Source organism: Prunus mume, linkage group LG4 (assembly GCF_029339155.1).
Source record: "Prunus mume cultivar Tortuosa linkage group LG4, ASM2933915v1, whole genome shotgun sequence".
NCBI classification, from domain to species: Eukaryota; Viridiplantae; Streptophyta; class Magnoliopsida; order Rosales; family Rosaceae; genus Prunus; species Prunus mume.
In genome coordinates, this window is record NC_142701.1 from 18,751,391 (window position 1) to 18,777,791 (window position 26,401).

At 39.0% G+C, this 26,401-nt stretch overlaps 7 protein-coding genes across 7 annotated transcripts; 2 read left to right on the forward strand and 5 right to left on the reverse strand.

Annotated features, from left to right (window-relative positions):
• The first annotated feature begins 621 nt into the window (after nucleotides 1-621).
• On the forward strand, nucleotides 622-3,007 carry LOC103329944 (Leucine-rich repeat protein kinase family protein). Its single transcript, XM_008232473.2, has one exon. The coding sequence runs from the start codon at nucleotides 967-969 to the stop codon at nucleotides 2,779-2,781; it is 1,815 nt and encodes a 604-aa protein (XP_008230695.2). The 5' UTR covers nucleotides 622-966; the 3' UTR covers nucleotides 2,782-3,007.
• Nucleotides 3,008-5,741: 2,734 nt separating this feature from the next.
• Nucleotides 5,742-7,267, reverse strand: CLE25 (CLAVATA3/ESR-RELATED 25). Its single transcript, XM_008232475.2, has 2 exons — nucleotides 6,868-7,267; nucleotides 5,742-5,967 (listed from the first exon to the last, which is right to left on the reverse strand). The coding sequence occupies exons 1-2, from the start codon at nucleotides 7,116-7,118 to the stop codon at nucleotides 5,928-5,930; spliced, it is 291 nt and encodes a 96-aa protein (XP_008230697.1). The 5' UTR covers nucleotides 7,119-7,267; the 3' UTR covers nucleotides 5,742-5,927.
• A 2,991-nt stretch (nucleotides 7,268-10,258) lies between these two features.
• Nucleotides 10,259-13,325, reverse strand: LOC103329946 (methyltransferase). The gene is made up of 10 exons (XM_008232476.2): nucleotides 13,137-13,325; nucleotides 12,942-13,036; nucleotides 12,757-12,852; nucleotides 12,465-12,569; nucleotides 12,163-12,267; nucleotides 11,741-11,879; nucleotides 11,417-11,529; nucleotides 11,276-11,332; nucleotides 10,591-10,864; nucleotides 10,259-10,439 (listed from the first exon to the last, which is right to left on the reverse strand). The coding sequence occupies exons 1-9, from the start codon at nucleotides 13,288-13,290 to the stop codon at nucleotides 10,754-10,756; spliced, it is 975 nt and encodes a 324-aa protein (XP_008230698.2). The 5' UTR covers nucleotides 13,291-13,325; the 3' UTR covers nucleotides 10,259-10,439; nucleotides 10,591-10,753.
• A 433-nt stretch (nucleotides 13,326-13,758) lies between these two features.
• On the forward strand, nucleotides 13,759-16,782 carry LOC103329947 (uncharacterized). The gene is made up of 9 exons (XM_089049610.1): nucleotides 13,759-14,146; nucleotides 14,252-14,332; nucleotides 14,444-14,791; nucleotides 14,900-15,035; nucleotides 15,138-15,300; nucleotides 15,601-15,729; nucleotides 15,905-16,099; nucleotides 16,211-16,333; nucleotides 16,425-16,782. The coding sequence occupies exons 1-9, from the start codon at nucleotides 14,002-14,004 to the stop codon at nucleotides 16,515-16,517; spliced, it is 1,413 nt and encodes a 470-aa protein (XP_088905736.1). The 5' UTR covers nucleotides 13,759-14,001; the 3' UTR covers nucleotides 16,518-16,782.
• A 1,225-nt stretch (nucleotides 16,783-18,007) lies between these two features.
• TDF1 (Duplicated homeodomain-like superfamily protein) lies at nucleotides 18,008-19,829 on the reverse strand. Its single transcript, XM_008232748.2, is given in 4 exon segments — nucleotides 18,008-18,775; nucleotides 18,778-18,962; nucleotides 19,443-19,572; nucleotides 19,673-19,829. Coding segments are annotated over 4 exon segments (1,113 nt in total). The 5' UTR covers nucleotides 19,806-19,829; the 3' UTR covers nucleotides 18,008-18,110.
• A 691-nt stretch (nucleotides 19,830-20,520) lies between these two features.
• Nucleotides 20,521-23,577, reverse strand: LOC103329948 (putative prolyl 4-hydroxylase 7). Its single transcript, XM_008232478.2, has 8 exons — nucleotides 23,199-23,577; nucleotides 23,037-23,123; nucleotides 22,837-22,894; nucleotides 22,603-22,707; nucleotides 21,965-22,022; nucleotides 21,677-21,852; nucleotides 21,528-21,588; nucleotides 20,521-21,012 (listed from the first exon to the last, which is right to left on the reverse strand). The coding sequence occupies exons 1-8, from the start codon at nucleotides 23,303-23,305 to the stop codon at nucleotides 20,705-20,707; spliced, it is 960 nt and encodes a 319-aa protein (XP_008230700.2). The 5' UTR covers nucleotides 23,306-23,577; the 3' UTR covers nucleotides 20,521-20,704.
• A 544-nt stretch (nucleotides 23,578-24,121) lies between these two features.
• Nucleotides 24,122-25,906, reverse strand: LOC103329949 (glycerol-3-phosphate acyltransferase RAM2). Its single transcript, XM_008232479.3, has one exon. It carries the CDS (start codon nucleotides 25,817-25,819, stop codon nucleotides 24,272-24,274), a length of 1,548 nt encoding a protein of 515 aa, XP_008230701.2. The 5' UTR covers nucleotides 25,820-25,906; the 3' UTR covers nucleotides 24,122-24,271.
• Nucleotides 25,907-26,401: the final 495 nt, after the last annotated feature.

Here is a 26,401-nt window from a genome sequence, read left to right on the forward strand (position 1 = left end):
AATGACATAGCATACTAAATTCATACAAACTTCACGGATGCTAGGATTCAAATACATGACATTTCATAAGGGAATAATTGTTCCAAACCACTATCCTAGTGAAACCTTTACTAGTATCGCATTTCTTAACAATGCGTATATCAAATTATGTGAATTTGTAAGACACAAGTGAATATAAATTTTTCTTCACAAATATAGTTGATTTTCTGAAAAAGAAAAAAAGAAAAAAAAAGGGACATATTTTTCTGTACAATTGGAAGGTGTGTAAGAAAAATCTTTGTTCAACAGAATTTGATGAATATAGAAATAGTAAAAAATTCCAACCCAATCTAAAAGCTAGTGTGGAAAAACAAAATATCTAAAAGCTAGTGGCGGTCAAAGATGCATATTCCAATAGTCCGATTGGCTGCGCACTAAAGACCAATCATCATGGATAAAATAAGGAATTAATTATAAACTAACGAACTAATTAGAGAGCTAATGAACAAAAGATTACGGTATTGATTTCGGGTGCAGTAGGCAGCCCCTGTAGGCTGTAGGTGGACGACCTAACTCAAAAAACAAGCATCTGGTCAAATAAACCCTCAATTAAAAACCCCTTCCCAACTAATCATAGCTTGATTTAGTCAAATAATTTATCAAACCCCGGAGTCCAATTGTCAATCTCCATCATACACTCAGAAAATTGAATTCAGGGATTCATTTACTTTATGAATAAATTGAAAACCTATTCAACCAAATTTCCATGCGACTGTTTGCCCGGGCCTGGTGGTGGTAAGTGGTAATTTCCCACATCCAACACCCGGAAGAAGAGAAGTCAATGGCCCTCTTCTCTTTGAGACTTTCCCAATCAGATTCAGAATACGCGCAAATTTGACAAGTCCTTGGAGCCTCTTACGCCTCAAACACGCACAACCCATCATTTGTTCCATAGTGAATTGCTTGAAGATCATTGCTTTTCTCAATATGATTGGCTCAATCTCTAGCATGACTGTTAGGATATGGATTGCCATATTGTTCTTGAGCTGTGCTTGTTATTGTTCTTATGGGGCTGTGGTTGAGGACGATGTGAAGTGCCTTCAGAGCCTTAAGCAATCTCTGAAAGACCCACTTGGAAAGCTGGCCTCCTGGGATTTCAGGAACACGTCTGTGGTTTCCATGTGCAAGTTTGTGGGAGTTACCTGCTGGAACGATCGAGAGAACCGCATATTAAACCTTGAGCTCAGAGACATGGAGCTTTCTGGTGCTATTGCGAAGGACATAGAGTACTGTTCCAGCCTTCAGAATCTGGATCTTGGAGGCAACAAGCTTTCTGGGTCGATCCCTCCTGATATTTGTACTTGGTTGCCATTTTTGGTGACCTTGGACTTTTCCAACAATTATTTCTCAGGCTCAATCCCAACTGATCTGCAACACTGTAAGTACCTGAACAATCTGATCCTTTCGGATAATAAGCTTTCTGGGACTATACCTTATGAATTTTCTAGCTTGGTTAGGCTCAAGAGGTTTTCAGTGGCCAATAACAAGTTGACTGGTACTATACCTGCTTTTTTAGACCGTTTTGATAAGGCTGATTTTGCTGGGAATAGTGGGCTTTGTGGAGGGCCTCTTGGGTCAAAGTGTGGTGGGTTGAGTAAGAAGAATCTTGCTATTATAATTGCTGCTGGGGTGTTTGGTGCCGCGGCTTCTTTGTTGTTGGCTTTGGGGCTATGGTGGTGGTACCATTTGAGGTTGAGCAAGAAGAGGAAGGGAGGTTATGGGGTTGGAAGAGAAGATTGGGCTGAGAGGTTGAGGGCTCACAAGCTTACTCAAGTTTCCTTGTTTCAGAAACCCCTCGTGAAGGTTAAGTTGGCTGATTTGATGGCGGCTACGAATAATTTCAGCCCCGAAAATGTGATCATTTCATCTAGAACAGGGACTACTTATAAGGCTCTACTTCCTGATGGGTCGGCTCTGGCAATTAAGCGGCTTAGTACTTGTAAGCTTGGTGAGAAGCAATTTCGGTTGGAGATGAACCGTTTAGGACAGCTTAGGCATCCGAATTTGGTACCCCTTTTGGGGTTTTGTGTCGTGGAGGAGGAGAAGCTTCTGGTTTATAAGTACTTGTCAAGTGGGACTTTGTATTCTTTGTTGCATGGAGGTGGTTCTGGATTGGATTGGCCAGCTAGATTTAGGATTGGTTTAGGTGCTGCAAGGGGACTTGCTTGGCTTCACCACGGTTGTCAGCCTCCAATTATGCACCAGAGCATATGCTCAAATGTGATCCTCCTTGACGAGGATTTTGATGCTAGGATAATGGATTTTGGCTTGGCAACGCTTACGGCTTCTGATTCTAATGAAAGCAGTTTTGTTACTGGAGACTTGGGAGAGCTTGGCTATGTAGCTCCAGAATATCCAAGCACTATGGTTGCTTCACTGAAAGGGGACGTTTATGGATTGGGAATAGTGCTTCTGGAACTGGCAACTGGGCAAAAGCCACTAGAAGTCACCACTGTTGAGGAGGGATTTAAGGGTAACGTGGTGGATTGGGTAAATCATCTAACAAGTTCTGGTCGAACCAAGGATGCCATTGATAAAGCTCTCTGTGGAAAAGGGCACGATGAGGAAATTTTGCAATTTCTGAAAGTTGCTAGTAATTGTGTGGTTTCTCGGCCCAAGGACAGGTGGTCTATGTACCAGGTTTACCATTCATTGAAGAGTATGAGCAAAGACAACAGTTTCACTGAACAAGATGATGAGTTTCCTTTGATTTTTCGCAAGCCGGATAAAGATTCAGCTTAGGTTTGAATCAAAGAGGGGAGGGGGATGGCAAATGGTTAGAGACTTTCATCTTGAGGTAAGTTCTCATAGGTTCATATGTAAATGGTGTGTGATCTCCCCTATTTTTTAGTATAGCTGTATAATACGATAAACTACCAAAACAGTACGGTCCTGCATCCCAATAAATTATTTGTTTGCCCTTTGTTATATGAAACAATACTCAAATGAGGTCCAGTGATATTTACAATATGCTTCCCTGATTTTGCCCATAAAAGTTTGGTGTGAAAATGACAAATGGAACTTTTAATGTAATACAACAGTATAGCAACCAGAAGATTCCTTGCCTTGTAGGGTCATATCTACCCAATCTGTTTGAAATTGCTATTTTACTACTTTAACAGGGTAATTGTTTGTTTTGTTTTTCCTTCTAATAATCAGATTCAATGCACTCTTAAAGAAATTAACCCTATCTATGAATATGATCAATTTATGTCTTGGCTAGAAGAACCAATGGATAGCTTATAGGCCTGCACTGAATAATTGATAGAACTGAGTCTGAACTATTGCTAGGCCAGAACTGAATAAACAATCCAGACCTATGTAGAATCACATATGATATGAACTGATCACAGTAACTTTTAATCTTCTTGTCCTGTCACGAGGATTTCAAATTATCCAAGACTTAGATTCGAAACCGATGACTTTGGTTTCTCAAAAAACCTCTGTTTTCTTCTTCTGATGATGATGACTTTGGTTTTCTCAAACACTGTCAAGGAAATTGTTTCTTTTTCTGATGAGCTTTCTGTTTATGAGACAAGAAGTAACATGCCCACTATTTTGTTCCTCTATAATTTCGATCAAGAGAACTAATACTAAGATATTCACAGAAACTTTACCTCAGCTGTATCATTCCGTTTTCCCGACAATGCTAGTTTCCCCTGCATCATATACACACACATGCACAAGCACAAACAGTCAGCAAATAATTTGTTTGAGCCACGGAGTACAGTTACCTGTTATTGACTAGTTGTGTAATCCTTACCACTAGAATTAAAGTGGGACGATACTTTTCATAAGGCCAACTTTAAGTTCACGCTCAAATTGACCAGCTCAGGAAAGTTTTGTGCAGCAATGCATGCCAAGTCTAACTTGTAGGCTTAGGCCACTACCTACCAGCATATTCAGTACGGCACCATTTAGATTTAAGTTTCATCACTGATAGCATGAGATGAGATAGGCCATTATAGATATGAATAAGCCAAATACGAATTTCAAAAGTCAACACTCTGAAGGAAGGAATAGTCGATGAAAAATATGCTATTATGTCGCGCCCGTTTGGTAGCTTGGACTGGACATGATTGAGACTGAGCCAGTCCAGTGCTATGCTATGGAGTTTCACCACTCTAGATAAGACTTGTAAGCTACAAACAATATTTAATATGTCTAGTCCATTCTCAATATTTATAAATTCTCCAAACACAGGGACACTAGTCAAATTTAATTTTTATAGTACAATCCAGTCCGAGCCACCAAACAAGCTCAGCAATGGAGTTTAATGGAGGTGACACAATGACCAGAAAAGGGATACACCTTAGTGTCTCACCTCCAGCCTCTATTATGGCTCTCCTACATTGTTGTATCATTTGAGATTCAAAACTTGAGGTTTAATTGTGTCCCTAGCTTGACTATTGACATAAACTCTCCCCATTTTAAGTCAATAAGACAGTGATAAGTTTAATTAGTGACACAAATTGCTGAATTAATTATTGATACCAAAACCAATCTCACAAAACCAGTGAGTTAGGTTTTGCTCAATCGCAGCTTCACCGTTTAAAGCCATGCACTCTATCTGTCACACAAAGTAATTTCGGTAAGACTAATTTTAAGGGAAAAAATCTCTACTTCCTTGATTCTTTCAATCAAAGGAGCTGCACGGGAGGGGAATCTGTCTCCCAAGCAACAAAAAGGGCTGTAATTAATTTTGAATCTCAGTTACTTTGGACCGAGTCTTTCCCTCTCGAATCAATCAAAATCAAGCGAGAAAAGGAAGCAAAAGAAAAAGCAGTGAGCAGAGTTTTAGCTCCTTCGTTTTCACTTTGGATATTCATTATGCTAACTTTGAACTGAATGCGTTTCTACTTTTTTTTTTTTTTTCTCTTTTCGCTTTAGATCAAATATTTTTTTTTACGTTGGTGGGTTATGTTTAAAGTCAAGTGGGATGGACAAATATGAAATAACTATAAAGACTCGATTTATGTGAGAAAAATGACAGAATCTGCCAATGGAAGAAAAACAATCAGTTTCTTTTTTGATACGAACGATGTTCTACTTTGATATAATCTAAATTACGGGGAGAGGAATTTGAACTCTGTTGTAGAGAAGTATCACATCCGTAGCCAACTTGACTAAACCTATGTCTGCAAAAACCATCCGTTTCTTATTAACTATAAATAAATAAATAAAAATTCAAAGGGATAAATGAAATGGCAACATTATTGGCAAAAGCACCATTCAAGGATTTCCTTGAGAACAGAGCACCTTTATCTGAAGGGCATTGCTTTATCTGGGAAACACAAACAAACAACAAAAGCCACTTGAAGAAAGCCTAAAAATTAGAAAGAAGAAATGAATCATACAAGTCACAACAAGACCATTCCATTCCATGTATATTGTGGGGGACGACTACAGAATAGATAAAAGCTTTCTTGGGTGCTGTTCCAATTCTCTTATAGTATCTATCTACTTGGTCTGGTTTTTAAAAAGCAAAGCAAAATCCAATCCATTAACTTGTCTCCAATCCAAAGCATTTTCAGATACAATTCAATGCAAAGTTCCCATCTTTCTCAAGATTCTTGAACGTGTATGTTTTGTTTGAGATAAGCTTCGGGTTCTTCTATCCATGCACATGAAAAACTTTACAGTGAGGCTGCAATTCCGTCATAGCACACCATGCTCATAACTTGGACATCAAATCAAACTAGTGAGCTTAAAGCCTTAAAACCTACCTTCTCTCCAAAATTTTCAATAACTAATACTCCACAAATCCTAATTCCTAAAAGCGGAGAAATTGATAAATGACTGCACAAATTGCAGAATGCAGATATATATAACTTATTGTACATGCATCCAGCTCCACTTCTGATGCTTCAAAATTCCCTTCACGCCGGCTACGCTCGGGTAGGTGGTTGTCTAGTCTTGACTGCTCTCCTGAATACACATAGTAGGGGGCACTAAAAAGATGAGAGGCAAAGAAATTTCATTCTCTGCTTTTCTTTTTCTTTTTTCCATGCTGTTCTCCTTAAAGGATGAAATGAATAACTTCTATATCCATGGTATGGCAAAACTAGCAGAAATATCAATCCCTTTTTCTATTTTGTGCTTACACTGTAACATAATTTGTTCAATGGGGTAGTGGATAAAAATCAATTGGGATTACATTCGACACTTAATGGGGCAAAAAGAGTGGATGAACTTTCAATAAATTAACATAAATAATTAAAACAAAAGGGAGGAGTTAGCTCTACATGTTCCCTCCGCTAACAAAAGTTGTCAAGTTCTTTCTCCCAGGCCTTTAGGTGTTCCTTATAAAAATAAGAGAAAGTTTGATATATAAAGAAGCTTTTAATAAAGAGGCAGACAGTCATCAACTTCCATATAATCTCAATTTTAGGGTCTTGATGGTTTCTTTTACTGAAGCTGACTGATAATATAAAATATAACCCACACCTAGGCCAAGTTTGATTCTTCATCTTCTTGTTATGTACCCACTATCCAATCAAAAATGAAAAATACTAACATACAAATAAAGAAACAGAGATGCATTTCCTTTTAACCAAAAAGGAAAGAAAACCAATATTCCAGGAAGATGGCAGAGCCACTTGTATGTAAAAAAATTCACTATCACATCTCCGAAAATCTGAGAGCGAATATATGAATTCAATTTATGGAAACAATATATTCTCTTTCTGCTTACTGTGATCTGGCTTTTCCTTTGATTGGTTTTCTTTCCGACAGTCTCAGTGTGCGTGTCCAAATCATATTTCAGCAACAATACTTATGCTAAAGAAAAATATACCGGTAAATATTGATGAAGGAAAAGAAATGTACCTGTTATGAATGGGATCAGGTCCATTTGGTACTCTTCTCTTGCTCACGTAAATAAAGGAGGAGTCCCAAACAACAGCATGCTTCTCTCTTCCAATTAACTTCCAATGCTTGAACATTTTGGTGGATGAAACTGTAACAGTTGATTTTTCGGTACTGCGGTTTACTAGAATTCCAGCAAGGAAAAACCAAAAGACACCCAGAAGCAGAAGAGCTCCAAACAGAGTTCTTAAAACCTTCCTGTCACTCTCCATATCTATGTATATAATATATGTCTCTCTAGCTCCCTCTCTGGCTTTCCACCCAAGCCTAATGGCTGGCCATTTTAAACTGAGATAAAGAATGAATCAAAAAGACCAATGCTTGTGGGGAGAGGACAAAGATGAACTCTCAGACAAGCAAGCACAAGCAGAACAGAGAGAGAGAGAGAACAAAAAGGAGGACAGAATAGAACAAATGATTAGGTGGTCTGTGACTTGGCGGGTAGAGTTGTTGGCTCTATTTAAAGGCTCATACAGGAAGATACTGTGTTGAGATGTGTATCTGAGTGAGAGAGATAGAGAGAGAATAAAAGAGAATAAGAAAAACAGAAAAGTTCGTTATTCTAGCTCTTTTGTGTGTTGAATGGGTCCATTTGAGCCCTCTTTCTCTGCTTTGGTTTGTGCATTTTCATGCAGCTAATACGGGACCTCACTATCCCCCTAACCTTACGTACTTCCAAGTTTCTAAAAGACATAGAGCCTGGAGCTACCCTATTATGTAACAATGAGGACTGAGGAACCACCCATTTCTAGTTTGCTGGTTCCAGAGTACAAGTTAACAACTAACGCCCTGATTTCTTAACTAAACTAAGTTCAATCAATCACATTATCAACGACCTCACCCAAACAACAGCACCCAAATCATATTAACAATACTAATAAACAAAAAGGTGTCGGGCTAAAACTTTGGTCAGAGTTAGGAGATTTCTTGCTTGGTAAGGATTGTGCTATAAGCCTGTCTCTAATAAAGTAATAATTAAAGTTAAAAAGAAGGGTCTGATGCAACTTTTCATTCAAACATACCAATAGAATAGCTCATTACCTGCCTAGGCAAATTGTCCCAATATGCCCTCAAAATTTGGTGAAATTTCCAAACAGGACTGAAAAGTCCAACCAAAGGGGCCAAAAAGAAAAGAAGGTGAATGCTTTAGAACTATCAATAGAACCATCAAGTAACTATTTTGATCCAATCAATTCATTACTGGACCAGAAGGTTTTCTGTCCCCTGAATATATGATAGATCATTTATCACAAAAGCATGCACTATCCACTCTTCAGGAAAAGATTATCTCATCACGGGTTTGAACTAGTTTCATTCATACGCAATGGATGGGCAAAACTTGAAAGGCTCTATAATTAAGGTACTAAATTCAGTAACGCAGAACACAGATACAAACTGGAGAGGCAAACAAACAAGATAAAGTACATTATTAGCAACTGCCTAGGCCAGAAGATGAGTTTCTTTACATCATCTATAAATAATGTAAGGAATCTTTCTGAAATCTATTATCTTATTCATCAAAACACAAGAAGGGTATCATAGGGAGTTTCCCATAAAACCAGACTCATAAATGTCAGCAACACCCCTAGCATTAGAAGAATACACTCTGAGACTCTGAGTGACAGTTAAAGGAGATGCCACTGCAATCTAAGTGGATCGACCACGCCACAAATCCTAAAACATAATACTTACTAAATGTCCAAAATAATCCAGGAATCAGAACATAGAAACCTGAAAAGGTGTTGCAAAAACCTGAAAACTATCATGCCACATATGATTATACATATATTCATAGTCACCATTTACAGAAACTGATGTGTATTAAAGCTTACCCAGCCAACAGACAGAAATATATAAAGAAATGCTACCAGAAATGTTTCCTATCTAACACTACTTTAAAATCAGCTTTAACTACTTTAATTTCAAAATTCTCCTTGGTACTTTCAAGGCTAGACATAATTAATTACATTAACATATCCTTAATCTTTAATCCATGACTCCCTTGAAAGAACTATTGTTCAATCCAATGATAAATGTAGGGTAAATCCTTCAATAATAGGAGAGATGAGGTCCACCAAAAGGTCCCAACTCTTTCTTCACAATACAAATAAGCACATGTGGAGACTAGAGTCTATCAATTGACTTGGGTCCATCAAAAACAGTTTACCTAGGGATCCCAACTTCCACAAGAGGGAGGGGAGAAGCCAAATGGGGCAAACATTAGCTATGAAAGATCATAACTAAGCAAAATGCAGATATCACCTAATATGAAGCAACAAAAGAGATGCAATTCAAAATCATTTACAAATAAGTTGGACAATTCTCGGATGTTGTAAGATGCCCACTCAATCATAACTGGCCTTTCGATAACAAAGATTGGAGAAGATCAATATTTTTTTGATTACATGATGGACTCCTCTGAAAAACATTGGCGCGTGTGTAAACGAGGTGCTCTACCTATAAGTATCACTGCCAAGAACTTGAAAGATATAATCACAAACCTGAAAGAATTCAATTCTCTTGCCAGAAAGTAATACTAACATGAATTTGAGACAATGCTTTAGATGCCACAGATTTGTCTACCCAATTGTAATAAATACATAGTTATCCAATCAGAAAATGCTAATGCTTCTTTGTGATGCACCATATGTGAGTGTCAGTGTGCTGATCAAAACTACATAAAAATGAGATTCAAAAGTCACAAGTAATCCAAACATCAGGCCCTCATCCCACAGTGAAGGCTTGAACAAGGATCAAAGTTAAGATTTCTGTCTAAAAAGAGCGTACCCTACCTAAGTTTATGTCTTCATAAAACGCCTGACTAATTCCTACTAGTCTTTCCCACTCCCTATGCAACTTCTTTGTGCTTTCAGGAAAACCCATCTACAAAACTCAAAGTATTGATCAAGGAGGTCCACCATTGAATCAAAATTCACCTCTCTTTATGAAATTTGTACTTTTGGATACTGTCACCTCTATTAGGTGAACCTATATTGTGCTTTCAAGGGCCCAGTGTTGATTCTGTGCTACAAAAACCAACAGATTCAGGTCAAAAGTATTTTCTTTCACCTTAGATCTTATCAGCATAAATGATCAATTAGTGGGGTCAATCAGTTTGATGCTAAAGGCTATGTGCTCTTCTATGACCTCCATTCCCGACCTTGAATGAAGACCACACACCATAATGAATCAAATAAAGTTTAGAATATAGCATGGTAGATCAAGAGAACCGTGCGTATCTTGCATTTATGGGAAAAACATTTACAAAGAGTAGAGGTACAAATATGAGAAATTTAGGCGGTAAAAGAATTTCAGCAATTCAGATATTGGGAGAAGATAAAACATTTAGGAATTCGACCAATTAACTCTACCTACAAAGTTACTTTTCCAATAAAAAATATATATACAAAAAATTAGTTTCAGATTCCTTACATATTTTTGACAAAACTCAACTTTAACATAAAAAAGTTTAACTCATCTTCTAACAATTGTTGATCAGTCAGGAGATCAAATTTACCAGCGAAGTCTTTGACCTGCAATATATAAATCCAAAACTCAGAGAGATGCAACAACATGGATATAAGCATAAAACTATATTTCTTTTTTTTTCTTCTTCCCTTTTTGATCAGAGAGATGTAACAAACACAATTGAATATATACACTGCCCATGAAATGGCAATTTACCGTGCAGGTCCAATAGAGCTGATGCAGCATGGCTCAAAGTTGTTAGGGTAAATATTTCATTGTGTCTCAACATAGCAACTAGCAGAAGAGAATGCACAATTGCATCCTCCAAGAAACCATCATAATTTCAGATTCAGTTTCCCCTCCCATACGTTGGCTTCTGTCAAACTTCTACTGCTACTCCCCGAAGTAACTTTTCTTTCTTCTTCTTCTTCTCAGCCCACTTGGGTCCATAAATAACCAAGTGTGTCCTACCAAACCGACGATCGGTTATCTGCAGTACCATATTAGATTATTTGCACTTAGAAACCCGTAAACCACACAGCTTCCACAATACTCATACATACATAACAATACCATCTGGTATTAAACATTAACAACTCTATTCATGGTGGATAAATAGCATGTAGTACAATGTCATCAAGAAGAAAAAAGAAAATTTATAGAGGGAGGTCCTTCTTTCTATGGCTGCATGGAAGCATAATTGAAGAAGATAATCAACGGATATGGATGAAGCCACTTTGGTAGTATTATTTATCATTTTCTTAATGTACTTCTACCTTGCTTGCACCTTCAAATTTAACCCATCCCAAACATTTTATAGTTATGTGGTCAGTATACTTATCTATTAACTTTATCTTCAAAATGCTTTATTCATAGACAAATTGCTGATAGTTTGCATTACCTTCACAAGGCATCCACATGAATCCAGCATGTCAGTCCTTAGTGGGTACTCAACTACCTAGACCATGAAAATTGGAAGATTAATGAAGAACTAGCAAAAACATAAGCACATAGCAGAATGTTTATAAAAAAAACGACTTACTATAAAGGTATCTTCTCCAACTAAGGCTGAATTTGATATTTGATCCATGAGTACAGCATAGTCAACTTCCATATATGGAGGGGTAACACTAATGTAATCAAATGGTTCTTTACCTGCAGAAAATTGAATTTTATTTTGTAATGACTGGATACAAAGAAAAAGAATAATAAAACATGGTTATTTATGTTCCAAGAAATATGACAAATCTAAAATCATAAGACAAGTTTTGCATGATGGATTATAGTATCTTCTACTCTGTACATGATCCTTTGTCTAAAATTGAGAGAGAGAGAGAACAGCAGCAGCAGCAGCAGCAGCACATACCTGCAAGTTGCTTTGCACGTTCTATGAACTTTTCAACACGAACAGTATGTATAACTGAAACATCAAGAAACCCAGTCCATTCCAAGTTTGGACGTAAAACATCTGAAACGACCCATGGATCCATCTCAACAAAATGTACCTGGAAATTTGTAATTGTAAAAGGTAGAAATTTCATAAGGATGAAAGTTCCCTGACCCAAAGATTGAATATGACAGAAACAAAAACAAAAAGAAATGCATTGAAAATCATGTTGGAAATACCAGGTTCAAATCCCAACTGCACCTAAAGTCAGAAAACTACCTCAGACTGTTATTTGTTCAGTGATGATTCAAGACCCCACCGAAGAGGGTACATAACTATACTATGCTGAAAATATAACAGTTTACAGTAGCAAGAGATATGATAGAAATTTTGAATGGTACCTCAGAACATCCTCGACTAATAGCTTCAATTCCAACAGATCCAGTGCCACTGTACAAGTCTAACCAACGGCCAGGCCTTAAAGATGCAGGACAGCCACCGGCAGCCTAAGATTTGTGGCACAAATATTAGTTCATAAGCACAGAACTTTGGGTATTGACAAGTAAACTTCCCAAATCTGATTAAAAGCAAATACCAAACATCAGAAACTCTGTTTTATAATACGAGAATCTTCAATTGTTTGCAGAAGAATGTGAATAGTGGATGGCCTCTAGGCTCTCTACAGACGCAAACTAATAATTACCTGCAGGATATCAAAGGCTGCACCTTTGACGACCTCCATCATTGGGCGTACATCCATGCCCTTTGGAGAGAGCAACTTCATTCTTCGAGCCTTTCCTCCAAGCACCTACAGTGGCAGCAATTCAGATTCATGAAATCTTAATATAATTGGTACAAATGGTCTCCCTTGAGAAACATGTACTGTGTACAGTACACCCGCCCACCCTTTAGCTAATCAACAAGTAGAAACTAAATGTGTTCTTTAACTTGCAATATTAAATGATAAAAGACACAAATTGGAAAAATGTGCACACCGTAAGCAACTTATGGGTAGTTCGCGGGGGCTTAGGCTCCTTTGGTGAGATTTGCTTGTCTTTTCCTGCCTCTTTTAGCTCCTTCTTCCTCTTGCTCTAACATTCCAATTTCCAAATAAGTAAAAAAAATATGACCAAAATAATCAACAGATTAATGGACGAGCAAGAGAGAGAGAGAGAGGAACCTTCGGAGACGGCTCAGATAAGGCCTCGTCGGGGTTGAAACCGTACTGCTCCATCAACACTCGCTTGGCCTCACTCCACGATTCCTTACTCGACTCTGCAACCATTAAAACAGAGCACAAGCTTCGATTTTTTTCACTAAATAACGAAATTTGAATCCAAATAAACTGTTTGAAAAAAAAGAACGATAATGTTACTCGAAGAGAGGACGATGACAGGTGATGGCCGTCGATTGTTGCGCTGTATGGAGCAGAAATCGAAGCGAGGAAGACCGGTAGAAGACGAGCCAAAGTCCGCAGATGTTATATTCACTCCGAATGGAGAGAGAATCGGAGATGAAGAAACCGCCATTTCCACTTGCCTGAGCTCCAGAGAATGGAGCGTCTTTCTCACTTATCTCTGAAAAATATGAACGTTATCTCTAACATGGGCCGAGGACGATCCAAACGGCCCATTTATAGATGGGCTCGGTTAGAGTGATTAGGGGCCCATTACAGGCCCAACAAATAGTACCTTCCTCGAAGTTGGTGCTTTGATAACAGACACGTGCAAGATCATCCAACCAAACCATCCAATAAGGATCTCGGAAAGCTAGTCATACACAAACGCGACACGAAGACAGATGAAGTGCAACAGGAAAAAAAAGGTCACTGTACAACAACAAAATACATGCAGCCACGGAGTCTGCCATCACAGTCATAGTACCACGTGGCGGGCGCTGAACCGTTGTTGATAAGATGCGTGGACAGAGCGCGTCACAACGTCCGCCACCAACTGTCTGACTGTTTTTAATAAATAAACGAAAAATCCAATTGGAGTTAATAATTACTGCGTCGTGATCAAGATTGACTTTTCAACGGCGGGCAAAGACTACAAATTTGCCCAGTTCCGAAGCCGAGAGTGAGAGAGAGAGAGAGAGAGAGAGAGAAGTATCTCCCGCTGCGTCTAATTAATTATTTAATTGTTTAATTGCGTAATTGCTTAATCGATCGATCACAGACTGAAAGAGAAGAAGAAGAAGCAGCAGCAGCACAAGTTTCCCAATCCGATAGAAAGAGAAAAATGGGAGCTTGTGTTTCGAGGCCGAAGGGCTGCACTTTTGGGTTTTCAAAGAAGAAGAAGAAGAATGGCCGCCAAAGAAGAATTATTCGCAGGCGCGTTTCGTCTTCCGATCGCTCGCACCCTAAATCTATTCTTACACTCCAAGGTCTTTATAATTGATTCTCTTACTGTTTGTTTGGCCCTTTTTTAATTTATTTTTGCCATCTTTTTTATTTCAATTTCATTTAATTCGCTGATAACTGACCAACAGGAAGTATGGATGCGGCGTGGTTTGATGCAAACTCGGCGATTGAGTCCGAGCGAGATGACGAGTTTTATAGTGTTCATGACGGTATTTTCTTTTTTCCTCACTTTTCAGTATTTTTTCAAATTTTTAGACTTTTTAAACATATGGAATGGAATGGAATGATGGAGTTAAGAAGTGGGTTGCTTTGATTTGCAGATGTGGTGTCTCTAAATGGGTCAGAAAGTGCATCCACTTTGAGCATTTCATCGCCAAAAGGTCACAATTTTTCTCGCCAGAGAACAAGGGAACCGCAACCACCATTGCATTCGACCTCTGCTGTGTCGGCAGATGAAGTTGTGGATGAGAGTGTTGGAGTGGACAAAATGCAAGCGTTGGAGCATTGTGGGATTCTTCAAAATGCTTGCTTGCCTTGTCTGGCTAGCCCCTCAGGTGACAAGAGAATAAACACAGCCACACCAAGTTTGAGGAGGAAAGTTCTTTCCTTTAAATGGAGGGAAGGGCATTCTGCTGCAGCTACAGCAGCTGATCCTACACCCACATTATGTGAGTATTGCCCATAGACTCATTTACCCTTTTCTTATTATTGTGAATTTATGATACAACTTTATAATGTGGACTGGCAGCTGACTTCACCTTCTGTCTTTGTGTTAGTATCACCAAAGGCATTTGTGAAAAGACCACTTGCAGGTTCTACAATTCCATACTGCCCCATTGAGAAGAGTATGCCAGATTGTTGGTCACCTCTTGAGCCAAACACATTCAAAGTCAGGGGGAAAAATTATCTTAGGTGTGAGCATAGTATTTTGATGAGTTTTATTATTATTGTTATTTTATTTTCTAAATAATCTCGCTGATTTATTGTTGCATCAACTCTTCATTTGCTTGACAGAGATAAAAAGAAAGAGCCTGCTCCAAATTGCGCTGCATTTTATCCTTTTGCCGCAGATATTTTCTTATCTCAGAGGAAGATTGATCATATTGCTCGTTTTGTGGAACTTCCTGTTGTGAATTCAGTTGAAGATGTCCCTTCTATTCTTGTTGTAAATGTTCAGGTGCCTCTCCTTTAAAACTTTCTTTTCCTGGACTTTGTACCTCGTATTTTGTTTCATTATATTTTTTTTGACTGGAAGTTGAAAAGTGCTGCGAATCTCTTATGGTTATTTTGTATTCTGATCATATTCTGTCAGCATGTTCTTTGCGCCAGAATTTGAAATTCATAATCATAATGTGCCATGCTAAACTTGTTGATAAGTTCATAATCTGTCCTCTAGGCTAGGGATAGTTTTTCTTCTAATGCTAAGCATTGCTATATAATTTTTCTCACATTCTATGTGTATTCTTCTATGCTGCAGATACCACTTTACCCAGCCAATTTTTTTCAAGGCGAAAGTGATGGAGAAGGAATGAATTTAGTTATGTACTATAAGATTTCTGAAAGTTTTTCGAAAGAGCTTCCGCCTCATTTTCGAGAAAGTATCAGTGTAAGTTGCCTGAAGTCCTACTTGTGGCCGAATCCTGATTTTCAACATGTATAAAAATCTGATGTTTTTGGGCCTGGAAAACATACTTCATAGTAGACTCATGACTCAATTGTTGTGTTGATTTAGTACAACCAGTTGATTAAATATTTTGCGTGCTTGTTTTGTTCCTTGACAGAGATTAATCAATGATGAAGTGGAGAGAGTTAGAGGATTCCCTGTTGATACAATTGCACCCTTCAGGGAAAGATTGAAAATCTTGGGCCGAGTGGCAAATTTGGAGGATCTTCATTTAAGCACAGCTGAGAAGAAGCTAATGAATGCTTACAATGAAAAACCTGTTCTTTCACGTCCTCAACATGAATTTTACTTGGTAAGTTTTGGTTTAGATTTTTCTGCATGCCTTTTAGTAAAAAAGTAATAATCGCAGGTTACACCATGTAGCGTTAGTTACTCATTCTTTTCCCCCATCATACTCTTACAGGGAGAAAACTACTTCGAGATTGATTTGGATATGCACAGATTCAGCTACATCTCTAGAAAAGGCATTGAAGCATTCCACGAGAGAATGAAGCTATGCATATTGGATTTTGGTCTCACAATTCAGGTAAACAATGTATTACATGATTCTGAGCGTAACTTTTTTACCTCCTACTTATATCCATACCTAATCTGTGCTATGCATTGTATTTAAACAGGGGAACAAGGCAGAAGACTTGCCAGAGCATTTATTATGCTGTATACGGTGGAATAAAGTCGACTACAATAATAAATCATCATCTGGGTTTTGAGTCAAAAATCTCTGTAATCCCAACAAGAGCTTAAATACTGAAGGATCTTAAAATAATGAAGAACAGATAAACAAGTTAACTTCAACTATGAAGAACTCATAAACAAGTTAACTTCTACCAAACCACGGGTTTCTTGGACGCCAAAATTCGTCTTCTGAAGTCTCAAATTGTGACGTTTGAGCATCTTTGAGTTATTTGTATATATCCTCTTAAATGTAAAGTTTTGGCAGGAAGAGTAAAATAAAGAGAATAAATTTTTTATTTATACTCCCATTTGATTTATGCTTGTGCTCTCTACGAAGGTTGCAACCGCTGATTAATCAGCTTTTTGGCCATTGCATTGCAACCGTCCGCTACAACCTGATCATAATCTGCCTCTTTTAATCCTGTTCCTCTGGTCTTTTTCCCTCGTGGCAGGCTTGGTGTTCGGATCCATTTTATCCGTTGATTATATCTGAAAGCTGCTCTTACATATGATCCTTCAGCGTTCTGATCAATATTTCTATCCCTTTTCTTAAATGTTCTTTGCGTTATCTGCATACTGATGATCAAAATGTCATCTTCCCAAATGTCTGAGAAGAGCATGGCCGACAGAGATTTTCATTCATAATCGGCAGGTACCGACGACACACACGTGCATCCATAATCACAAAGCTGACTAATTTAAAGATAAATTAAGAAAATTTAAAGATATTTAAGCTATGTAGTTCCACAATTAATTACCTTCACAATGTACATATAAAACTGAGATCCAATCTAGGCTGCAGGAGACCGCATACATCGACCAAACAGGGTAGAAAAGGAACATCCTCGATCTTCTTTTTCTGGCTTAGAAGGTACAGATGTCTCTGGTAATGGTGGGGAAGGTGAATCAACATCCTTTCTTTCTTGAAATCTTTCGTCGAGATTCGAAGTATGCTCTTGGCTGTCACTTTTGTTAATGGAAATTGTGACCTGCATAGCGGGCTTCTGTTCGAGTACTTGAAACCTATCCTCCCAAATGAGGCCGGAAGAGCCTTGCCTCCTGAATGAAATTGATGATCTCGGCAATGCATTCATTGATCTCAATACTTTCTGTCTCTGTCTCTTTCTATTTCTCTGTGTTTGTCCTTGTGTTCGTCTGTCTTTGTTTCGTGTCTCACTCATGAGGATGATATTAAAAGGCTTTCCTTTTTAAACTAACAAAACTGTTTTTTGTTTTGAGGTTGTTTTGCTCTCTTTAAGTTTGTGGCCACTGGCCAGTTACTCATAAATAAAGCCACAATTCTATTGGAGGAGAGGGAGAGGAGTTATTCTTAAGTGACTTGGCAATATGAATAGGCATTGCAAGTCCAGCAGAGATGGTAGTTTTTGTAGTAGTTAATAATATTCTAGATACAATTACATTGACCCTATCCACATGCCTTGGACCCCAGTTCATTTCTGTCTGTCTTTTTCTTTTCTTTTCTTTTCTTTTTATCTGTCTTTGGTTGAGTAACTATGATGTCAAGTGTTAATAAATTACCTTAAATGTTATTTATGACTTATGAAAAATTAAAGCTTCATTATTCAATTAATATAATAGTAAAGTGTGACATACAATGCAAGCACTAATTAATAATCGAAAGAAGCATCTAGAAGTTCAGGAAACGCTGCCTGCATCTCACTATCTTGACCCAAGATAGTATCCACAAAAGAAGTCATGGAAGATGAAGAAGCTTGATCATGAGCCAAGTTATTGTTCCTTTGGCCTCCAATATTAATGGCTGATGATCCAAAATCACATGCCTGAGTTGTTGCATTCAAGTTGAGTTCACTTCCACCAGCAAGTGTGGGAATAACTGATGATGATGACATCATTGTTCCATGGAAATCTTGTTCTTGCTTGAGTTTATCAGCTGACGAAAAGGGGTCATGCAGAAGAAATTCACTCCAATTAAAGGAAGAAGATGGTGTAATTTGAGCCTCATGAAGAGATTGCTGGCACAAGAAAGTTGGCTGAGAGCTTAATTGATGATCAGTGGCATGAGGAGAAGATGATGATGAACAGGAGGAAGCTACTTCATTCGAAAAGTGTGGTTGCACTTGCACACTGTCTTGATTTATTTCTTGAAACTGAGCCACAATACCCAATGAAAGAGTGCTAGCAGTGGAATTGTCTGATCCTATAGGGTTCATCATCATATTGGAATATGTGTTGACGCCCAATGGAAGTCCTGTGATGCCTGAAGACGGCTCTGATTTGGGCACGAACGTGTTGTTCGAGTTCTTAAAAAGAACCCGAATTGATTATCGATGCTTGGGAGGCTGCTGATGTTTCCATAGTCAGAGAGGATCTGAGAAAAGGGTTTATGGGTTACAGGGTCAATTCCCATTTTGGAAAGCTTCTTTTTCAACTTAGTGTTCCAGTAGTTTTTGACATCATTATCTGTTCTTCCGGGTAGTAGCTTTGCAATGAGAGACCACCTGCACTACATAAGCATTGGGGTTAACTTAAGAGCACACTTTAGAGCTTAGCGAGAGAGAGAGAGAGAGAGAGAGAGAGAGAGAGAGAGAGAGATTATGCATGCAGTTCTAACAGAATACAGGCTGTTAAAACAGTTGTACATAGATATATATCCAGTTGGCAGTAATTTTTGTTGTGATCTTCTAGAACTTCAGTCACATAAGCTCTTTTCGCATCAACAAATTCGGAAAACTCATTAAAAACAAGTCAGATTCCTTAAAACAAACCAAATCACCAGGAATTATCTGTCATCTTCTTGCATATATCTGCAGGATATCTTGTGATCTTTAAATTTTATTGATGTTTTGATGTTAATCTTGGTTGATCTCTTGGTCTTTTATCTACTTAAACTAGTTGCTCTGGTTTTAGGTGGATTTGGTTTGTATTATCTTAAAGCCAAGTACTATTGAAAGGAGAAAATAAGTAAAAGAAAACTCCACCTGCTGCCTATAGCTTCATGAAGGTTAATAATATGCTCTTCCTCTTGAGGAGTGAAGCTGTCATGTTTGAGGTCAGGCCTCAGGTAATTAGTCCACCTAAGCCTGCAGCTCTTCCCGCATCTATTAAGTCCTGCAAACATACTCATGCAAATACTTAATTTAGAAACTTGTATGTATGAATATGATGTCAATAATACCTGCATTAAAAAAGTTAAGCATAAAACTTAAACCTGCTTTCTTTGGAACCAAAGTCCAATTTCCAACTCCGTGTTTCGAAACGTATGCAAGAAGTTTGGCATCCTCTGCTGCAGTCCAGATGCCTCTTTTCACGTTTGATTTATCGCAGCAAGGTGGCCTTCCCATTGAGAGAGAGAGAGAGAGAGAGAGAGAGAGGTGAATTATGTAATGGTGATGCAAGTTCCAAACTTTGCAAGTACATTTAAAAAGAGGAAAGGAAAGGATTAATTAGCAAAGAGAATAGGCAAGAAATGCATGCCATTCGGCTCTCAATTAACCACAATTGCATGAACATTTTCATCTCATCTCTTAGAAAACGGTTTAACATGACATCACAAAACTATGCATCTCTCTCTCTCAAACTCTCTCTCTCATCTCATGTATTGGCTCACTCTACCCAGGTTCAAATTGGGTGGATTGTTTGGTTAAGGCTCAAGCAGAGTAAAATTAACTGTTTTCTCAAGCTTAACAATGAAACTATTGTAAACTAGGCCTCCCTTTTGTACAAGGGTTCACGGTCCATGTACAATTTTCATCATCATGCAAGCGAACCTAGTATGCAAACATCTTATGATGGCATTTTGCAGGCATCCACTAGTCAGAAAGTACTGCGAATTTAGACACCTGCTACAAGGACCTTATTTTGGCCCCTAATTTTTCACATTTCATTTCAGGGTTTTTTTTTGGGGGAAGAAAAAGTTCATGATCGTCACAGTAATACAGAACTGGCTTATGCTTCAACGCTTAACAGGAAAATTGGAAAATCGGAAAGAAACCACCTTTTTTTTTACCCAAATTTGTTTATAATAATATCATCCTTTATACTACTAAAAATAGTGGAGAAATTAAAGGTTCATCTTTGTGATAGTAAACTGCTCAAGTACTGAATATACTATAAAAGTTTAATCTGGGCAGCAGCTCTAACATAAATATCTCACTATGGCCGAGCTCGATGTTATATACAACTAAGCATTAACCCCTCTGTATAAACCCAAGAAGCCAAATAACTGCAAATATTGACCTCCCTAGGATGAACACATATTGCAACTCTTCCTACAAAACCCAGGAAGACCCTTCGAACCCACCATATATGTAGGGTTCCTTTCACATTCACCAGCTTTGGCCCATAGGGGGCAGTTGTCATTCCCATCCGCACAGTCCCCGCTAACTGTATGCTTTAGTGACTTTTCGAAGGATCTCACATGAATCCACTTGGTTGCAGACCATTTCTCACCCTCAATGACAGGGCAGCTCCCATGCAAACTGCTTGGATCGGTTGTTGCATCAGGATGAAGACTGAAGAACAGCAAGGCATCACCCTTATAGGGTTTCACTGTCACGATGCAAAAAATAGAACTTGACAGTCAAACAAAATTATGATAGGAGACAAACGCAGTAGATAAATGATTGTGACATGAGTAAAATAGCATAACAGCACAATCGATCTTCAAATGAATGAATTTCAATGGCCATGTAGCTTGTTCTCTGACTTAAATTGGGGTTGATATATGAACTACACATGCAGGAAGAAGAATATTCACAACCCCCTTCCTCCTTCTCTCCAACTCAAAGTGAATTAAGATAATACAAATTTATAAATAAATAATCCTAGCTGCCTATATAAAAAAACCCAAGATTAAACATAAAAACACACCCAAAATCAACCACAAAGTCAAGTAAGAAAGAATATTCACAACCCCCCTTCCCGCATTTTGGGTGTTTTACTGAAACTCCCTACTGGACATGAATTAGTTAAATAGTGATACACATTTGTGAATTAGATATAAGAGAACTAAACAAAAAAATTCAAATACATTTAGTTTATGTGACCAGATCATAAAGTGATACCTGAATAGCCTTGTTTAGCACAATCAGACGCGTCCTCATCCTTAGATTGAGACATTTGGGCCTGTTGGCACATGAGAAAGAACAATGAAATTCAAGAGGTAGGGGAGAAAAAAGGACAGGAGAACCCAGTGATGCAAGTAACCATTTACCTCCGTATTTGGAAAGACAGTTTCCCCACCCTTTTCAACATTAGAGAGATACATCAACACAGTGGCAACACGGTGGCCACCCAATTCTTGGTTAGCCTTGTCATGAAAATAATCAAAATGTGGTTCGTACTTTTGGCCATGTTCATAGTGCAGTATCTGAATGGACTCCCCATTCTCTGATTAGAGAATAAAATAGTTCAATGAAGATGAAATAAAATACAATTTCTTAAAAGTCCAACAAATCATAAATCAAACAAATCATAAATCAACAGCACGTCGGAAATTTACCAATTGGAAGAAAGGTCCATGCAGCAATCCTGGCCTCAATGTTAGCAACTACTTCATCCTTTAAGGTGAAACAAAGAACACCAAGTCAGCCTTCTGAGTTCCAAAAGACAGAAAGAGTAGATAATATAGTAACAGAACATGGATTGCAATTTTTAATACATGCTTAACACATGGCTACATTCACCACACAGTGGGATTGGACCTCAGAGCATAGTAAGAAAGATAAACACTTGGCAGCTAAACAGAAGTAGGAACTTCTCTTCTTTCCAACACAAATATAAGAAGGTGTGATCAATAATCCCATTCAGAACTTTTGTACTAAGAAGAACATCAACATAAGTTCAAAACTGCTGAAATGTAGGTTCAAAACTGCTGAAATGTAGGTTCAAAACTGCCTAAAAGACTAGCATGAGTTGTTGAAACTACCACGAGCGGGTATAATTCAATGTGCAACATGGTAAGATGCACTAACTTATATAAATCTTCTATTTGTAAGCAATTTACATGAATCTTCAAAAGTATATCGGATCACATAAAGTGAAGAAAAATAAATCATACCACGCTAATTGCATTGATTTAAACAAAACCATTCAATGAAATAAAACCATTAGTTCAAGAAAGCAAAGGAATTAACAAACCTGAGCTTTCTGAAGGAACATTCCGGAGCTCGTCCGGACTTCACTCTCTATACTCTTACCAGACTCATTATCAGCCACCATAGACTTCTCCAGCTTATCCTTTGCCTGCCCCCAAAATTCACACAAACCAAATCATATTTAAAAGTACATTATTAAACAAAGACTCTAATTACTGTTTTGGACGGACTAAAACAGCAAAATTCAACGAAAATATAGGGGAGAAAAATAATTTACAATCTCGATTAGATGATCACATTCCTCCTCAGAAAGAAAACCCTTATAAAGAAAAGCCCTGCAGATTGTTGATCACACAAAAGATGAAAAAGAAAGAAAAGTTAATGCAAACAATAGAAATAATCAAACAATGATTTTTTTTTTAAAGAAAGAAGAGAAATTCAGCAAAAAGTAATGGAAATGCAATTGAGAAAGAAAACCTGGGATGCCATGAAAGTTGAGTGACCCGAGTTGGATCAAAGGTAGCAGAAGAAGCGCCTCTTCTCAGTCTAAGCACCGATCCCTCCCTGCAATGCAAACAACGTTCAGACAAAATGATTCAATGAAAATACAAACATGTGTATGTAGAGAGAGAGAGATACGTTTTCTTCTCCTCGATCAATAATGGGACGCGACTTCTGGAATAGGAGAGATGAGGGAAAATGCAAAGGAAACAAAGAGAAAGAGTGAGCAAAAATCGAGAATCCATGAAAAAATCTAGGGTTTTGGCAAGGTCTGAAATGTACAGAATTGGAGAGAAGAGAGGGAAGACTCGTTTTATGGTGGAGAAAAATAAGAAAACGGTGGGTGTGTTGTTTTGCAATTAATTCATTGAAATGTCAAATGACTCTGTTTGGTTGGCAAATGGGGAGGTGAGTGCGTGGGGGTTTCGTTTAGAACTTTCTCTTGGTTCAACTCGAGACGACTGAATGGGGGCGCCCACTGAATATCGTCGGTTTTGTTGGTTATTGTATTGTCAGTGGTCGCACTCGCAAGTTCGCAACACCATTGTTATTATTTTCTGGAAGCTTCCTAAGAATTTCAAGAAAGTGATCGACACTCGCAACACCGTTGTTTTGTATATAATTCTGTGTTTAGCTCTTGTCCAACGAATACTGACCGACAAATATTGGGCTTTGGAATCTTGTGGGTATATTGTGCTCGTTTCAAGCCCACCTATTCATTGTTGGGCCAGTTAATTTTCATTGTTGAAACTTGACTGCACATTCAGTTTGCCCATGTTTTTACTTTACGGTAAAAATTTTATATGTTCCGGGTATACTTATGGCTGGTGTACCATTCAATAAACATAGGATATGTGGAATTATCTAACTTACTACATTTCTTTTTATAACATGTGACTGCATTGCAAATATTTCATATGTCTTCGTCATTGGATGGTACATCACGTGGTGTACTCAAAACACCCAAAAATTACTCCTTTTACTGACGTTCAGATAAACTAATGCATCTAGCGCAAAATTGTATTGTTTTCTACAAAATGACGACGACGCAACACCAATCAACACAAAAAGTACAGATCAAACGAGAAAGAAATGGCCATATTAATTAGCATGCATATGTGTCGTTATACAATGCATGTGATTATATGAGATTAAATTCACGAGAAGAATGAAAAGTACACGATTTACGTATCATTTCTAGCTTTAAATCATCAGCAGCCCATGATTTTCTTAGCTGCGGCAGCACGCTTAGGCTTCTCCTCCACAATGCCGTCGTTTCCGGCCAAAGCCCGGTACTTGTCCTTCCTAGTGAACGTCGTGCACTCGTACGACAAGCTCGCGGCGATGTTCCTCTGTATGTAATTCGCCACCTCATGGCTCGACTTCCCGGCCCCACACGTCAAGTCGTACGGTAACTTATTCAAGAAGTTCACTTCATAAGCCGGGCTAGGGTTCATGAAGAAGTAAAACGGATCCATCCCTTTCCACCCTCTGGCCGTGGTGCCGTGGAACATGCTCATCCGGTTCGACATCGCCACTGGCACGAGCTCGTCGGTCAGCTCCGCGAACAGCGCCGAAAACCTTAGCAAAAACGGCTCACGACATGTAGTCCCTTCGGGGCATATGACTAAGTCTCCTTGTTCAAGTAGCTTCTTGATCATGTTGGCGTCGGTGACTCGGTCACGGCTGAGCCGGACGGTCTTGATGGGAGAGATTATCTCCGAGAGACGGGACAAAGAGTACGTGACAGCCGGGATCGGACGGCCTAAGGCGGTGGATAGAAAAATCGGGTCAAGGAGGGTTCGGTGTGAGCAAATGAAAAGAACTCCGCTTTGGCCTATCGATTTCTTAGCGGGAGGAGGTGGGGTGCCTTTGATGTACACCCGTACGCCCAGGGCCCAAAAAGCGTAGTATACGACGGGCATAGGGAGCAGTGCGCCTGCTGCGATGCGCAAGCAAGCTAACATGAAGCCGACGGGGATCCAAAGAATTGTGAGCAAAGCCATGAGCGGCGTTGGTTTCTGGACTAGCCGGCCGTCATGGAACACTATCGGCTTCGGCAACTTGTCGTGGCTTACGGGCTCGACTTCCGGCTTAGCTGGAACCACGTAGCTCTCTTTGCAAAGCTTCATGAACGGGAAATCCGTTTTCCGGTCTCCGAGCCCAATATCAGGGGCCGAGGACGGGTCAATACCGAAGGCTTTGTTGAGCGCGTCGGCTTTGTTTTTTCCGACCGTAATCCCAGGGCTAAGGACCCACCCGGTAGCTCGGCCTCTGTACGTGGAGATCTCTGTCCCGAGCACCATGTCCGCGCCCAAAAACTCCTTCAAAAATGCCTCCACCATGATCCTCGGGTTCGCCGTCAAAACGCAGCGTTTCCCGCAGGAAGAGAAGACTCTCCACGTCTCGGAGTGGAGGTCAGTTGAGTAGAATTTCGGGAGAACCGCACGTGCAACAGATTCGATGTCGGAAACTCTCATGCCTGCGAAAGTTGCGAAAACGAGGACGCGGATGCCGGCGGACTCAGAGACACAGTAGTACAAAAGGCCGGCGAGTGGAGATGCGAGTAGTAGAAAGAGAAGCCTTAATATGCCTCCGACCTCAAAGGCCACGAGGGCGAAGTAAGGGAAGGAGCTGCGGCCTCTGAGCAGAGTGCCGTCCATGTCCGCCACCACTGTGTGCTTTTCGCGACCGATTGACGGACATTGGTGGATTGTTGGGAAGGTAGGAAGAGAGCATTCTTTTGTCGTCGAGGCCATGCTGGGAAGGAAAGAAATTAGCCAATTTGGCCAATGTGGCTATGGAAAACTGGTACTAATAATAATGTTAGTGTCAATTTGTTATTAGCACCTGGCTAATTGGGTTGAGTTGTGGGTATTTATAAAGTTTTGTGATTAAATTTTAGTGAGAAAATGTTTTGGCTTATGAGACCAATGACAGTGGCGCCGAGATTTCCGAAACGAAGTGGGGGAAGGCGACAAAATCTTCGGATTCGCCGATGTAGTTAAGCTAATTAATACGTGTGTGTTAGGCTTAATAATGAACGAGAAATAAAGAAAGATGCTGTAAATATTCGGTAATTAGCCATGCATGACGAATATTTGATCTCTTATCAAGTTCTTAATGTTTTTAATATGCGTTTTGCTGAAGCACTTAAAAATTAGGGGTAAGCATCTTCGTTTAGCTCGCCGTTGTTTGTTGTGTTGTGCCCTCGTCTTTGTCTGGATCCTAAGGTGATGGGATGTTGCTTTCATTTCTTTGTTTTTGATCGGCCCACCGGTGTCCCAATTACCATAATCCCATATAGCATACATGACTTTTCAAACTCGTCATTGATGATG